This window comes from Ursus maritimus, unplaced genomic scaffold, assembly GCF_017311325.1.
Source record: "Ursus maritimus isolate PB19 unplaced genomic scaffold, ASM1731132v1 scaffold_10, whole genome shotgun sequence".
Classification (NCBI taxonomy): Eukaryota; Metazoa; Chordata; class Mammalia; order Carnivora; family Ursidae; genus Ursus; species Ursus maritimus.
The window spans coordinates 9,805,270-9,822,195 of NW_024423344.1; the positions used below are offsets into that span (position 1 = coordinate 9,805,270).

Consider the following 16,926-nt stretch of genomic DNA (forward strand, 5'->3'; position numbering starts at 1 on the left):
TGAAGCCATAGACAGAATTTATTAGAGTTTGCGGAAGCATGAGATAATGTACCACAAAATAATTTGATTTTACAACATATAGTAGGAAGTTTTCAACATACAGTGTTGTCAGCAAAAATGGGATACAGAGCAGTTTCACATTTTTTAAAGGCGATGGACATCTATGCTTGTCCTTAACATAAAAACAGGAGGGGTCAGCAGGGACAGCCTCGTTTGCAGTGGGCATCAGAATCTAAATCTAGGATCATAATTATAAGAAACTATAAGAAAACTATTAGAAAAATAGAACATCAAACAAGCAAAAAATATACAATTTACATAATAAGAAACACAATTCTTTTAATAATGGCTCCATGTTCAGTAGAAGGAAATGCTTACTGGAGAAACCACAGCTATTCAGGTTTGATAATAAACCAGCCCTCACAAGGGTCATCACCCTCTGTGCTTTAGACCCACTGACGCTGAAAGGCAACTTAAGCGGGAAACTTACTTTAAATAAATATGACAACTTCTCAAATCGAAAATAAGTCCCAAACTTAAAAAAGTTTGTCATCGAGAAAAACAAAATCATATACCTTGTTAATTAATTAACAAAGTCAGAGCGCATCTTCCTAGCCCTGCTTCCTGACCCTGCTCATACCCTGAGAAGATCAATTTGTTGGACTTCACGGCCAAGGTCTTTATCTCATGCGGGTTTTTCAGCCAGCAGTTCAACACACTTACAGGGTCCTCCCGGGGGGTTCCTTGATAAATGTGCCCTGAGACCCTTGGCCGGTCCGTGTCCCTCTCGAAAGAGCACTGCCACTCGATGAAGCAACGGGCACAAAAGAGACTCTGGTTTATAGTGACGAATATCAAAGTCAGTTGACATTTTTTTTTTTTTTTTTGCCTTAAAAACCCCTTAAGCAGCATAACTATGATGATGAAATACGGGGTGTAGCTTCTTGCATCACTGGATCAATAAAGCATTTCATTACCAAAAAAAGGTCCGTAAGAGTCGGACAAAATGTCTATCTCACTCTCCCTGAGGAGCCTTATGTACAATACTTCCATTATGATGTCACACATGTATCTTAAATTATACAAAACCATACACAACATATATTTAGTTCCACCCGCTGGGAACTCTGTAACAGTTCCACACACAGGCACACAAGCGTCGCACACCTACGGCCGGCAGAGTGTGGACGTGCCCGCAGACACACCTCTCCATCCATGCTAGAACACGTGGGTGATGAGGCCCGGCGCGAAGGTGCCTCACTCCCGTCTTCGTGGTGATGGCTCTTGGGTGCCGACAGAAACCAGCTTTTATGAGATGTGGAAAAGCGAGACATGCAGGGCAGAAGACGGTCCTGGCACCGAGCCAGCAAGCAGCCATGCTCCCCTGGCAACACCCCAAAATGCCTGTGAGCCCACCTACACTGTGGTTGGGGCCCTTCCAAGGCAGGCCCACACTCACCCAAGGCACCCGGCCTCTGACCCTGTACTCTTGGCCCTGGGTCTGGTGTGAGGCTAGTGGCCATCCTGCGAGGACCAAGAACTCCCCAAGCTCCTAACACCCGTTCAGCGGCGGGAGGAGAGCGCATAATCCAGTTCGCACCCGCCGCCGCGCACCAAGCCCAACAAGCGAGGGCCGGGGGGCCTCATCCAGGTGCACACACAGGCTGCGCCAAAGGTGCAGGAGGGGGTGCGCCAGGGCCTCAGGAGCTGGGCGGGGGGAGCCCCCAGAGTGCGCACATGGCAGGCAGGAGGCCTGTGATATCCCAACCACAGCATCCGCACCGCACGCGGGACCAGGAGGTCGATCTCGATAGAGATGACTCAGTGGAACAAAACCACAAGTGGGGGGTCTGGGGAGGGGGGTTCTGACAACAGTATCGATTTACAGTCTTTCCAAAACACCTTAGGAAAGATGGCCCTGTCCACTCCTATTGGTTTGGAAAAACAAATCAGGCCCCAAGTTGGGTGGAAGGGGTGTGAGCCAGTGGCGTGGGATGAAGGGTGTGCCGAGGCCCTATCTCCTGCCTAAGGCCCCCCTCACTGGCCCACAGGGCCTGCTTCCCTGGAGACCCCTCACACCCCTCATCTTCAGCAGAGGTCCTGGGGCTCTGCTGTTGGCTTCTTTGTGAGTCTTCACAGAGCCACAAAAACACACAGGGCGGGAGCACTACCGGAGGCAGGAAGGGTGCTTACCTGACACAAATGGGTCTTTCCAATGTGGGTATTTGGGGCTGGGCCACGGTAGAAGCAGACACAACATTTCCAAAGGGCATGTCTCTAGAAGCGTGGAATTTCTGATGATGTAGGAAAATACTGGCCAAGCCATGAAACTGAGAATCGCATTCTTGCTTGGGGGGTAGGGAGGCCAATTGTTGGGCACTTCCGGTGGTTTTCTTGCCTGTGTGTGTGGATGTATGCGTCTGTGTGTGCAGGTGTTTATTTCTGGGGAAGGAACGAAGGATGGGATAAGAAAAGGCCTATGAACACTGGGGAACTTACCCCAAACACCATTCCTTACCCCACCGTCCTTGTGCACAGAAGAGAAAACCCCAGGCAACCGCACCAGTTACTCTCAATGAAGCACAGTGACTGTGAGAGCTTTCTCTGTGGCACCTTCAGGTGTCCTTTTCTAAGTGGGAAGCTTCTGCTCCTGACAGGGAGGGAGCAGGGGCTTCCCGCTCCTGAGCTGGTGAGCCTTCTGGAGGCACTTCCTGCTTTGCGGTAAGGAAGGAGGACCCTCGCGTGCCAGGCGCTTCTCATTTCGTGGGATGGTATCGGGGAAACACACCTTGTCAGTTGGTAGAAGGATACATGTTGCCAGCTGAAATGTCAGCTGTATACACAGTCTGTTGCGTGCTGTCTTGCACAGAAATTTCAGTCAGAAAGAGAAATTAAAGTACAAAAAAAAATTCTCTCTCCCCTGCACTTTTCTCGGACACTCTCTTTCCCTCAAGTTCTCTTTGCCTATGTGGGAAAATAACAGACAAATCAAGCAAACATATAGCTACCAAACCCTAAGAAGACAGCAGACAACCAAAACCCCAACAAAATAAGTTAATATTTATCAAAATATTGTACAGCACCAATCTACATAAATTTAAATACCTTTCTTTGGAAACTCACGCTTTGGGCTCTTATGCTCCTCCCTCTGTAACATTTACAAATGATATTTAGAAAAAAGCTTCCAGGCAAGTAATCAGGGCCTGGGGCAGAGGCCAAGCCCTGGCCACCTGCGCGAAAGCCCTCCACGGACCAACCCTGCCGTCTGGCCGTTCCACGAATTTTCTCAATTCTCTCCGAACCTACCAAGGGAGCTCAGACAAGCGCCGTCAATTTACCAGGCTTCTTTCTACCAGATTTGTGTCAAAGGCCGGAGGGGGAAGAAATGGGAATCCAAGCTTCAAAAACATCATTTCCATTTGCTGGGGTGTCTACACGCCTTCCTCCCTCCCCTCCCATCCACGCGGGGCCCTTCCGTCTCCCGAGTCACATTCTCACGGGAAGGAAGACCGCATCAGCATTGTTTCCTCGGGCTCCTCTCCGCAAAGCGGGTGTGAGCGTGGGTGCTGCAGGGCCCGGGAGGGAGCACGCTGCGTACGGGGACCCAAGCTGACTCTTTGAGTTACAGAAGCAGGAGGTCCGGGGCCAGGTTATGAACCCAGATACAAAGTCACAACGTTTGGGCAGCACATACAGACAGGGACAGCAATATGACCCCAAATTCTCATGTGTGGACCCCGTGCTCTGAACAACACACCAAGGAAATATTTGGCCATTTTCCAGCTTAACACTAAGAGCCAACTTAATTTGGAGTGATTCACAGATGCTACCGGGAGGACTCAGTTTGGTAATACATAAGAGAGGGGCCAAACAGATCATGTCAGGGGCCAGAAGCAGCTGGGGGGACTGGCCAGCATCCCCTCAGGATGAGCGGACACCTGCCTTGAGAACCTTACAAGACTCAAGGCACTGACCCGCCAGCATCAGAGGGCAGGACTGTGATTGGCAAAGACCCACAGAACACAGTGCTCTAAGCTCTACCCACTAAGGCCAGCCCCAGATGAACGCAGGGCCATGCTCCCGTTACTCAGGACACATAGCCGTTGGTGAGAGATACCAGAAGCAGCCAGCACCAGCCCGGGGCCTGGAGTGAGAGAGTGCGGCTGAGGGAGGTCCCCGTGCTCAGCTGTGAGGAGTGAAGGCAGCCTCCCTTGGCCCTCCTGCCTCATTCCCACAGTGGCGCTCCCTTCTTGTCCTTGACGGCAACACTTGCCCTTGGTCCTGCCGCTGGAGCGTGCTGGGCTCTGTCCGGTGCCAGAGCGGAAGCCCTGCCTGGAAGGGGAACTAGAGGAGAGCTCACAGTCCTCACGACCTCTTGTGGAAGCAACCCAGAGAACAGGAGTGGGAGAAGCAACGGAGTCTTGCTCTTCCTTTTTAAAGTAAACTGCTGTCCTTTGGCTCGGGGGGCGGAACTGCTGGGGACATGTGTTTTGGAGGATTTGTCTTGTATCTACGGTTGGCCTTTAGGGCTGAGTGGGGAGACGGCTACTGAGGGTCTGGAGTGTGCACACTGTCAATACCAGAACGGTCCCTGGGGAGGGAGGCCCCGATTCCCAAGGTAAGAAACGGTGACCTCCATTCTGCCTGAGGACACAGCAGCATGGGCATGGAGCTGGCGAGACGGGGGCTGCTTTCTGTGTTCAGAGGGATGTCAGGAGCCACGGTGGCTAGTTGCAGCCAAGTGGCCCCCGCCAGGGAGCTGTCCGAGGTGACGGGCCCTCGTGCACCTGCCGCAGAGCGAGTCTAGGCGGCACACGCAGGCTGTGGGCTGAGGCTGCATTTCAAGTTGCTGCACCTGCTGCGCTGGGGTTTTGTAGACGTGGGTGGGTCCTGTCGCACCGGTGGAGACAGCGAGGTGCTCCCAGAACCTGTGCGGGCATCCCTCGGGGCTGCTGCCGCCTCTGGGGGCGGGGCTGCGTGTCACTTGCAATGGTCCAAATTGCCATCAGGAGTCCTTGCTGGGTCGGCGGCCAGGGATGCCTCCTCGCTGTGCCACAGACCGTAGCCAAAGTAGATGCTGAAGCCTGTGGGCCGAGAGCAGAGGTTGCGTGTGAGCAGAGCAGGCTGAGCAGCCCTGGGTCCGTCACGTGGCTCACGGGAAAGCCTCTCCACACTGCCTGTCCCGGGCCTGCACCCAGAGCAAGCAGCCCTCGTGGGCCAACTTTCTGTGTCTGGAGAAATGACATGACTCTTCGACTACGACCAGCAGCGGTGACTACCTCACCTCTACATGCGGTGCGGGCCCTCCCTGTTCCGGAGAGCCTCACACTGGGCCGGGTCCGGGGGAACAGGGGGAGCCGCCAGGCTGGGGAGCCCGGCAGGGGTGCCACTCCCGCAGCCCCATCTGCTGACCACCTGGCCGGGGCCCCATGGCCACTGGTTGGGGTTGTACTGCTCCCGCCAGGGTGGGATTTCCAATGGGCACCACGGCTCCCCAGGCTATTCGTGTGGCCTCCGTAGTCCCCACTGTCTCTGTTTTCTCTGCATATGTGACTGTCGGACAGGAGGAGGCTATAGAGTCGCCTGCAAGTGTGTGTAACACAAGCGTTCAGTCCATTCCAGTGTCTGGGACCCCAAAGGTCTGTGGTGGGGCCCAGAGATCTGAGCTTCTAACCATCTACTCAAAGACTACAGCCCGCGTGGCCGAGGCCAAACTTGTACCAGAGACACAAGGACAGCAGGCCTCAAAGAAAGGGCTCAGCCACCAAAAGCCCTGGAAAGAAACTAATGGCTTGGAGCCCAGGAGCTCATGTCCGGGATGCTTAGAAGCAGGTGTCCTCCACCCCGGCCAGGAAATGAGTACCTCACCCCGCAGTCTGGAGGAATGTGTACCCATCACACACCACTGCACACGCTGAGCCAACTCTCTCACAGAAAGGCCCTACAGGGGATGTCTGTCTAACCAGCCTCAGGCCACACTCTGCAGACATGGGGCCTGCAGAGAAGGATCTCGGGACAGCAGCTATCTGCCCCCAAGTGTGGTGACCCAGGCCTGAGGCTTTGGCAGAAACACAGTCCTGGGGTTACAGCTCTTGTCAGCGACACTGAGGGGTGAGGGGCAAGACCTGCTCCCTGGTCATCAGCACTGAGGAAGGAGCCTGGTCCATTTCTTGCAGTTCCTGGGGTTGGATACCCAGGGAGGGGACGGGCCATGGGCAGCCAACAACAGGGCCAGCACCCAAACGGTGACCCCCAGACCTCCCACATAGGCCAGTGGGCAGGCACTGGCTGGGCCGGGGGAGGCACAGGCCAGGCTTTCCCCTGTGAGGGGAGACGAACTGGTGCTTTGTCAACAGCAGACTCATCACCTCGCTCTTGTTACCTTCAGCTCTTGCAATGACAAAACTAGCTCAGGCAAGAGCTATTAAAATGAAAAGTATCTTAAAGGGAGGGGAGGACCCACAATCTACTAGGAGCTCCTGATTAAGAGAAAACCACTGACTACATGTGTTTTCATTACGTTTTGAGATTGGAGACGAGCGAGGCTCAGGAACAAAAGGCATCCAGCCGAGTTGCAGGGAAGACAAACGAGCATTACAGCGCAGGCTCGGGGACCTGGGGGCTCCGAGAGACAGCGTCACAGTGAAACCCATGACCTCACGTACCTATCAGCATCCACACTGCAAAGCGGACCCACGTGCCCTGGTCCAGCTGCATCATGAGATAGACATTCACGAAGATGCTCAGGACGGGAAGTAGCGGCACGAAGGGCACCTGCAAAGAGAGCGGGTGGCGGTGTCAAGTCTGCAGGGGGTGGAGCTCAGGGGGACGGCGCCTTCGAGTCATTTAGCAAAAACGACCTAGGAAAAGCCCCCGCAGTGAGCTGCACCATTGACACCTGAGAGCCAGGGCAGGGAGGGGCGCCTTCTTCCAGGGTTGCCCTCAGCAGGCACTGTCTGAGCCTCATGGTCCCTGAGGCGGGCCAGCGAGCCCCTCCCCTCCAGACAGCCCGGCCTGGCAGAGCCCACACAGGGCGCAGGAGTGCCAGCGTCTGTGGAACCTACCAGGAGCTTCCCCGCAGGCAGAGCGGCTAGCTGCTCACCTTGAATGAAAGCTTGGTCTTGCTCTCCGGCTGCCTCCAGATGATGACTGTGACCAGGGAGCAGAGAAGGGCAGATCCAGTGAGCATAAAGATTGCCCACAACTTCCCTTTTGTCAGAATGTCCTTTGCAAGCACGGCCACAATGCAGAAGGTGATGATAAGAATTGCTGAGAAGGAGAGAGAGAGAGGTGCAATTCAATCTTTTTTCAAATCCCCACAGATATCCTCAGTTTTCCCCAAAACCCACAGCGAGGGAGGCTCTGTTTCCGTAGCCATCAACTACCATAAGCGCAGAATAACTGACATCACAGTCCAAAAGCAAGACAGGTGCTTGTCCCTTCCAGCACTTGCCTCCACAACCCTTGACAAGAAACCCTGCAATATCAACAAGGAGGACCCCAAACACCTTACAGGGAAGGGTAGGCTCTTACCGATGAGGCTGGTTGAAATGTTCACAATTAGCCCGGAGAATTTGGAAGGCTCCATATTTTTGGGTGAGAGTATGGTTTTCAAAGAAAACCGTTCTGCTTCTGGTAAAAAGCCTGTCTGGGAATCACTGGTGCTCACCAATTCATTCTGGTCCACTTGATCAAGCTCTTCGGTAGTTCTGGCCATCTGGTATACCATGTTAGGTTGCTCTGGCTGATACCTGTAAAGAAATGTATTGTATGACCATCATAATGTGCTTTCATTAGGCAAAAGGACACGTACTAACTCAAGTTCTTAGTGAGCTTTCAAAGGAAAGTTGCCCAGGACAGAAGGCATAAAATGGGAAGAAGATGGTCAGAAGGAGGCATTCTCCGGCAAAGCAGATACAGAGGAAGAGACCTGAGTCCTCGCCTTCTTTCTGTTCCTGCTTGGACAGAACACCCTCCTTGGGGTCTCTGATTTGAGGCAACTTGACCTTCTCCATGAACCAGCCCAGAGGAATGTCCTGAGATGGTTTCTCTTGCTCTGAGAAGTAGCACTGGCCCTTGGATGCTTACGATATTAGGCCACTTCCAATAAAACTACAGCTGAAGGGAGCGAAAAGTACAAACAGAAATAGAAAGCAGTAACATTAGGATCCTGTTGGGTGCCAAGAGCCAGAGAAATGTGTCTGCAGGCTGACGGATTTGAGAAATTCTGTTTGTGAGACTTAATTGGATCAATTTATTTTAAAACTCCAAATGCCTTAGAATAAATAACTTTATAGCGCTGACTAAAGGACTGAGCCTGTGGCATGATTTCCAAGACATAAGCTTCCTGCAAGTAAAGCGTTCATTTTAAACGAGGCTCCTTATCTTCCCACCCAAAATGAACAGAGCTCAAATCTTTTCTACCAGCTATGAAAAACAGAGTGCTTTCTGAATTATTTTGCATATAATCTAAGAGTAAGCATAAAGATATTTAACCTTTTTTTTTTTTTTTACTGATTCACTTACGTTAACACCTTTTGGTCAATTAAGAATGTGAGAGGAGGGGCGCCTGGGTGGCACAGCGGTTAAGCGTCTGCCTTCGGCTCAGGGCGTGATCCCGGCATTATGGGATCGAGCCCCACGTCAGGCTCCTCCACTATGAGCCTGCTTCTTCCTCTCCCACTCCCCCTGCTGTGTTCCCTCTCGCGCTGGCTGTATCTATCTCTGTCGAATAAATAAGTAAAAAATCTTAAAAAAAAAAAAAAAAAAAAAAAAAAAAAANAAAGAATGTGAGAGGAACCTCAGAAAAGATTCCAGTGTCGAGCCCTTAGGAAGGAGGAAGTAGTCACAAAACCAGCAAACTAATTGTAGCCGAAGCTACACAGCCACTCCTGAGGTTCGACCCAAGTTTTACATAGAGTGGGTGCCACGCACATGGGAAATGGAATAAATGGAATAAATGACCTTGCCCGCACAAACACCCGAAAACAAGTAACGAGGCTCCTCCCAGGTGACCACCACTGGGTGTCTCCATGACTCCATATTCTCATGATAAATGCTCCCTTGAGCCTTTCCTGGTAGTGAGGAAGCAGAACCCCGTCCTTCCAGAGCAAAGGAAAATTGGAGCCCAGGGCCGTGCTTGGGGAGGGGGGCGTTGGGGCAGCCGAGCGCACCAGCACACAAGCCTAGGCCCCGAGCTGCTTTATTACAGCCATCCGGGGGGCTGGCCTGGTCTCCACAAGGCTAAAACAGCCGGAGCCTGGGAAGTCCTACTGACCATCCACCTTGGCCGCTCCATGCCACATACTGGGACTCCCTTCTCCACTGGCAGAGTGCGGTGCTGCTACAGAAACACCACGCTGCCCTCAGGTTCACAGAACTTGGATTCTCCCAATTCCCACCAGGACCAGTCCCCAGTCCCCTCCAACCTAAGAACCAGGACCAAACTGAAATCATTACCCTAAGCCTTCAAAAATTCTGTTCCCTGGACCAGGCCCAACAGTTGGGCTGAGAACCTGTCTCTATCCTCCTAACATCCCTCCAGAAAAATGAGGGCATGGGATAGTGAGAGGTGAGCCCCCTCACTCTTTTCAGTGATGTTCTCTGTGACTAGGCTCTCAACCACCAAATCCCACCCTCTCCAGGGCAGTTCCCGAAGGAACTATCAACAACCTAAAACTTACACCGTATAAATCATTAACTTGAACTTTTAAAAGGCTAACAGGGTGCATCTCCATTTCTATCATGGAACCCAGAAGAGCCATACATACCGTAAGACCAACACACAGGCAGCCACCAAAGAGTAAGCCAGGAGAGTGCCAATTGACATGAGGTCCACCAAGTCCTTCAGGTCAAAGAGAAAGGCCATCACAGCTGCGGAGGAGATAAGCATCAGGATCCATGGATGGCCCACTATCATGGACAGCTAGGACCACCACCCACCCGTGATCCGGGGCACGTAGGGGGAGCTGCTTTTACTTGCTTCCTCACCCCAGCCCTTTCCAGGGAAAGACAGTGTGACGTCGCTTAACGGGAAGAAACGCTAAGGATTAAATCACAAACACGGTCCTCAGCAGACAGTAATAATAATTAACATTTATACAGAAAGCACTTTCATCAACATGACCTTTACTGATCCTCAGGGCAACTTTGCAAGCTATCCCTACACTACAGATGGAGAAACTGAAGTCAGACATGTTGGGAGACTTATCCAAGGTCACACAGCTCGGAAATGGATCTCAACTAGGTTCTTGTGTGTCTTTCTTGTGAGTCCAGTGTGTCTTTCTCTGCACCACACAGACTCATAGACGGTTATGTGTATCCATCCATCTACCCACACACCATCCACCCATCACCCATCCATCCATCTATCCATCCTCTGTCCATCCGTCATCCATCATCTATCCACCTATTCAGCCATCTAACCATCCATCCGTCACCCATCTGGCACTCATTCACGGAGAGCATGCTGGTCAGCGCACACCATCAAACGTATACACCACCAGACGGCACACCAGACAGCCTCCGGCTTCCCTGGGTGTATCGTCCAAAACAGGCATCAGTAGGCAACAGAGGTGAGCAGATGGATGAGGTCAAGTCCAGTGCTCTGGGAGGACTGGCGGGGGCTCCTAACCCAGGCAGCTGAGCATGGAAAGCGGCGTTATTCCCAAACAGTATCAGTACCTTTACCGTGATCCCACTTAAAAAAATATACAACATGCACGCTTATTTGAAAATCTTTTGTAATTTCTGTGAGAGTATGTATCTCTATTTATACGGGTACACATGTCAAGTTTCCCATTTAAAAAATCACTTGCATAGATCCACTTTGGGATATTTTCAAATCACACGCAATCAACACAAGTTAAAACAGAAACACAAAACCATTTATTTTCCACAAGTATTTCTCAAACCCCTATAGATTACTCCAACTAAAACAAATTTAACTTGGGGGTAAATACCAGGATCAAAGAGCAATCCTGGGCCTTATGGATAATTAGAATAGTGTCCAACTGTGCATGCCACGGATGCCTACGTTCCCACTCACACTAACTCAAGCCAAACTTTTTCCATGTGGGATGATTTCAGAAAATCAAATACTTATTTACCCCTCCTGCCAAATGAAAAGAAAGAGTAAATCCCTGGTTTGGTGAATGCATGTACTTTACAGTCACTTTAAAGATTATAGTTCGAGCTCCCTTGATCAGCACAGGAAGGGAATTAAAGGCCAGTCTTTAATACGATCAAATTACATGTAAATACTGAAAGAACATTTACTATTTCCCATTCCTTAATCTCTTAAATATATTGGTCATACTCTGACACATGGTGTCCGTTAACCTGACCACTGAGATCATGGTCAAGAATGTACAATTACACAACAAATTTGTTAAATAATGAAAAACTAGCTTTCTTTCATTATATAACACTAATCCATAACACTAAGCACATTTTAAATAAGGGCATAAATACTACTAGCAACCATTCATGTAAGATGGTCAAATGTCTTACCAATGGCTATTTGACTAGTCCCTGTAGTACAGGCCGAACTGGTATCACGTGTCCTGATATCCCAAAAAGACCCTGGAAGGAGCCAGGCACTTTGGCATAAAAACAAACAAGGAACAGAGCGCCAGATCCGGGGTGTGGGTGCACAACCTCACTTCACCTCTCTGTACAATGGGCTGATAATGCCTCTCTCTTGGGGCTAAGAGGGGCAATTATTAAAGGAGAAAACATAGAAAACCAATAGCATAGTGCATATGCACGTAGTTTCCTTCAATGCTCCCCTTTTCTTAATCAGGGGCCCCTGGACTATCACATAGCTCCAAGGGTTCTTTGTGTACTGATTTCAGCTGTCACAACCGTCTTCGTGGTGGGGAACCAGATACTTGATAAGATAAATCTCCGCGGAGCCCGCCATTATTTATCAACTTAACGGCAACTGGCCTCCCCAGCAAGACCCCCAATGTCTCCTGGAGAACAGGTAGCACACTTCATAAGACACTGATCCTAAGGGAGTCTCATTTCCCTGAGAATCCACAGGCTAAGAGACACAGACAATTTTCAGTACTAACAAAAAGTCTCTTGGCTTGCTACCATGCAAGATGTCATCCCACCGAAGTCTACTCAGGAACATTCAGAAAAGGGGAAATACAAATGGCTCTGGAGGTACAGTGTGTGTTCCAAGCTCTGTTCAATGAGAGGGTAATCATAATAAAAGGATTAAAAATTTTTTGAGAATTCCATCACATCCTCTGTAAAACTGGCCTCTGCCTTTAGTCAAAGGGTGGTTATCTTGCAGAAAACCAGGTTGCAAGGATGCAAACCAAAAGTTAAAAAGACCAGTTCCAACTTCTCATAGACCAACACAATTCAAGGTGTTTCCCTAGGGACAGTAACTCAACTGTGAAAACACTGGCCTGTGGGATTAGTTCCAGTTCTTACCAGCAATGGCGCCCGAGGTCAACGTGGCGATTATTGGTGTTTTGGTCCTATCATTGATTTTGGCCAAAAATTTAAATAGCAGTCCATCTTCAGCCATGGCATAGATAACTCGAGGCATGGGAAACATGGAACCTAAAAGACTAGACGAGAGGAAAAGGCAAAATGCATCTGTAACACTAGCCCATCGGGAAGAAGGGCATCATAACGCGACCATCACGTGGTATGCCAGCGAGAGGGAGCCCTGAACTTCTCACTGAGAACTGCCACCCTCCAAACCACGTGAAGCCCATGACTGGAAGCCGAACCCCAGAAAAAGCGCTTCGTGTGGAGTATGAACTCAGTGAAAGAATGGCGTAACATAACGTAAACATGCATGGGGGCTAGTCATAATTTTTATGAAAGGGAAATTCTGTACTTATTCCCACAGTATTTCTAGCTGAATCAAACAGAAAATAAAGCATCACTGGACTCATGAGGATTTCTCTGTGGTAAATCAATGTTTAGCAAGTATTTCCTGTATGTACAGGCTAATTGCGAACATCAGGGGCATAATGTTTCTTACTCAAAGGCATTACCCCCAGGCACCTGGGGGGCTCAGCAGGTTAAGTGTCTGCCTTTGGCTCAGGTCATGATCCCAGAGTCCTGGGATTAAGCCCTGCACTGGGCTCCCTGCTGAGAGGGGAGTCTGCTTCTCCCTCTGCCCCTGCCCCTCCCCCTGCCCCCGCTCAAGGTCTCTCTCTCTCTCTCTCTCTCATATAAATAAATAAAATCTTTTTTTCAAAAAGGCATTTACTCCCTTTTTCAAGGTGGCCTCTGCTTTATGGCCAAACTAAGGGCCAAAATACAGTGTTCAAAGAGGTGGCCTGGTCTAGGGGACAAGGCTGGGGACGACAGCAAGCCAGACCCCTGCCGAGCAGATGTCAGAAAGTGGGCTTCAGAGGCTTCAGGATGAAAATATCAGTAACGACTCGTGGGATGGTTGCTAACAAGAGGAGAAACCGCATCAACAGGGTTGGGGTGCTGGTTCTATTTCAAGGGAAAAGAGCGAGATTAGCGACACACCTGTGTCAGGCCTCGCACGGCCTACTACAGCTTACCCTTAGGGGCCTCACCTGGTAGAAAGCGCGCAGAGGGAGCCGACTGCCACCGCGTACTTGGCACCTTCCCAGCCCACATGCTTGAAGGCGTCGGGCAAGGGGCTGTCCTTGTCCAGGCAGAAGTATGGCATCATGAGCGTGAGGGCGGCAGACACCCCAAAGTAAGCAATGAAGCAAATCAGGAGGGACGCAACGATCCCCACGGGGATCGCCTTCTGAGGGTTCTTGACTTCTTCACCTAGAAGCAGCAAGGAGTCAGCCCCCGGAGGGCAAGCCAGTGAGGGGCATCCCCATGACCAAGATGCCCACAACACCCACAAATGACGCCCTATGGGAACCTTCAGGCTTCTGGGAACCATAGGCGGCCCTGCATGGACCAGAGGACCCATAACGCCCAGGGATGGTGTTCTCGGCCTTTACGGCCTGGTTCAGCCAAGGAAAAGACTTGTTGCCTTTGGCAGAAAAAATTCAGGAGGCCCGACTGAACCCAGCCTATTCAATCACCCGGATGACAATATTTTTAATGGCCTCATTTCTCCCGGATGACGCCCAGATATGAAATCAGGCTGCAGCCACGCTGTTATTATCCCGTTCGAGCAGCACAACAGTTAGTCACGTTCGTGATGCAGACTTTCCTGTCAGGCACTGCCACTTGGGGAAGTGATAAAAGGGGGGAAAAGATTAGCAGGAAGCTACAAATCTACACGGTACTCATGTGTGAAAGAGCGGCAGCCGGCACAGGCCCACAGGAAGGAAAAGAGCAACCCGTGGGTAAAATTAGCCCAGCCTGTCTGAGAGAGCGGAGGACCCGCAGCCAGGGCCCCACACGGCGGGCGGGCGCCGTACCTGTCGTGGCGATGCAGTCAAAGCCCACGAAGGCATAGAAGCAGGTCGCTGCCCCCGACAGGACACCGGAGAATCCAAAGGGCATGAATCCACCAGCACCGAGTGTCCCTTGTTTTGTGTCACTGGAAAAAAGAGCCAAAGATCATAACACCCACTTCACAGTCCTGAAGAGAAACCATTCCAAAGAGTCGTGTGCCCGCCCCTGTCCCTGGCCACTGCTGGCCTGGGACACTCCAGACACCTAGTAAATGATCCCCCAGGCAGCTGTCACCAGACCCTGTGGGCCACAGACCTCCCTGCTTTGCATGACCTAGAGCCAAAAGGGTACTCACTAAGCCCTTTCCAGAAGCACCCCTGAATACTGGCTTTGGGGAGATAGGGTATCCAACAGGAAAGAGGGAATAAACCAACAAATGAGGCCTCTCCCCCAGGACCGTCAAACAAAGAACATATACTTTAAAAGACAGAGCTGCTAAGTGGGTGCAAGGCCCCCATCCCAGGAACATAAGGCAAAAAGTCTCCCATATTTACTGGTAACTCCAGTCTCAAAATAAGCATTTTCAGAGATACCGAGGTTAAGGAAAGTGAATGGTTCTAGTCAACAAAAGCATTTCCTTAGCACTCGCATGCGCGTGGTAAACAGGGACACCTATATGGGTGGGGACCAGCGTTCAGCATAACTAGGGCACATGGGTGGGGCTCAGGGGACCAGCGTTCAGCATGACTAGGGCACATGGGTGGGGCTCAGTACATATTTACTGAAGAAATGGATACACAGCCGAACACATGTTGTGAACCCCAGGAATCCTTTAAGGTTCAGAAATAGTTTCAACGAAGTGGAAGCTGTGACTCTAAACAGTGTGTCCAGGCCTACTGAACAGCCACACAGAGCCTGTGGCCAGCTGCCACTCGCATGTTGGACAACCACTCCAGGCCCTGCCTGTCACGAAGTGATTCGAAGCCGCACACGCCCTGGTCCTCTGCTACCACCTGAAGAACAGCTCAACTCCCAGTCCCAGAAGGACAGCTTGGCTCCTCCCTCACCAGCCATGTCTTTTGCTGGCCTCCAGGCTGCAGGCTTTCTGTCGCAGTTTCTAGAGGATGGTCACGACCTCCCCATCGCCCCTCCTAACTCAACAGGCTGACAACTGCCCAGCTCTGCGGGGCAACCTGCTCCAGACCACTTGACTTCCAAACAAAAGAAAAGCCATTTAGAATACTCTGGTCCTATAAACAGATGTTAATTGGGTTAGCAACTCATTGGCCCAATTTATTTCAAAGGGATTTACCAGCTGACTAATAAAACAGACAGCCACTTTGGACACAATTATTTCCTAGTGGGGACTGAGCTTTGTACTGATTTCTAGAGGATCCCTGGTTTCAGGATCTGGAAGTCAGAGCGTGAAGGAGGTCCTCAATCTGGGACTCATTGTAGTTCAAAAAGTAGCAACGTTGAGGGAAACCCCAAAAAACACACAAGTGAGAGACAGAACAGGAACTGTTGCCAGACTCAAAGGGAAATTACCCACAACCCAAGTACAAACATGGCGGCCCAGGACAAGTAAGTCAGCAAGGCACAAGACGCACCCACCGCATCCCACAAAGGACACAGAATGCCCTGGTGAGCTGACTCCTATTATGAAAAGTTTTAGGTAGGCCAAAGTCTAAAACAAAACAGTTGACAGTCGAATAGCTCAGGAGAGGGGGATGAGAAGATGAAAGGAGACGGGGACTTATAATCGAGATGACTTCAGAGGGGCTCCTGCAGACCCCTTTAACTTCTGAACACAATTAGAACATGGGAAGGTCTTCACCAAGACTCTGAGTTGGGCCCAGCTCTCCTGTCCCTGCTGGGACAGACAGACAGGTGTGGAAGGCCTCCAGATGCCCACCTGCCTCCACAAAGCCCTCTAACAACAGGACTGACGTTACCTACGTTAAACTCCAGAAAGAGAGAGGCCTTGCAGGAGAGGACTAGGGCCGGGGCACACCTCCGTCCGCAGCCAGGTGCAGCAGGACAAACAGCACAAGCACGGAGCTATGGAGAGCTAGAACAAAACAAGGGCACCCTCCCCTGCTCCTCAGGACTGCAATGGGGGAAGGAATCAGATGGAAGGGGAGCCACACGGAAAGGGCTGCTCCTGTGTAAACTCCCGGGGCCGCCGACCATGGTACCAACTGGGGTGCTCCTCCAGCTGGGTCACCATCGCTCCATGGGTGCCCGGACACCACGCACCGCGATAAAGGACAAGGTCCCGGTATGAAAAGCCCTGTGGAATATGCTAGTAAGGGAAACATGCAAGGTGCAGAAAAGTGGGGAGGGAACGTTACTTTTTATGTAAGAAAGGAGGGACTATACACATAAATTATGTATATAAGTTATATACATAATATACAAAATAAATAGAAATATATACTTGTAATTGCTTGTATTTATTTATACAAATAAAAGCTGGAAGCTTACACGCACAGAAATAATAAAAATGATTTCGCATGAGGGGTGGGAGAATGAGGTAGATGAAAAAATGAATGGGAA

General features: G+C 50.7%; 1 protein-coding gene across 4 annotated transcripts in view; it reads right to left on the bottom strand.

Annotated features, from left to right (window-relative positions):
- SLC7A1 (solute carrier family 7 member 1) overlaps nt 1–16,926 on the bottom strand; it is a 77,501-nt gene continuing 60,575 nt past the window's right edge. For all 4 annotated transcript variants that reach the window (XM_040621905.1, XM_040621906.1, XM_040621904.1 and 1 more), the window contains 8 exons: nt 14,391–14,512; nt 13,560–13,782; nt 12,448–12,587; nt 9,771–9,873; nt 7,534–7,751; nt 7,103–7,269; nt 6,666–6,774; nt 1–5,084 (listed from right to left, as the gene is read on the bottom strand). In XM_040621905.1, the coding sequence (XP_040477839.1) occupies nt 4,981–5,084; nt 6,666–6,774; nt 7,103–7,269; nt 7,534–7,751; nt 9,771–9,873; nt 12,448–12,587; nt 13,560–13,782; nt 14,391–14,512 (1,186 nt within the window). In that variant the 3' untranslated portion in view covers nt 1–4,980. The remainder of the gene's footprint in view (nt 5,085–6,665; nt 6,775–7,102; nt 7,270–7,533; nt 7,752–9,770; nt 9,874–12,447; nt 12,588–13,559; nt 13,783–14,390; nt 14,513–16,926) is intronic.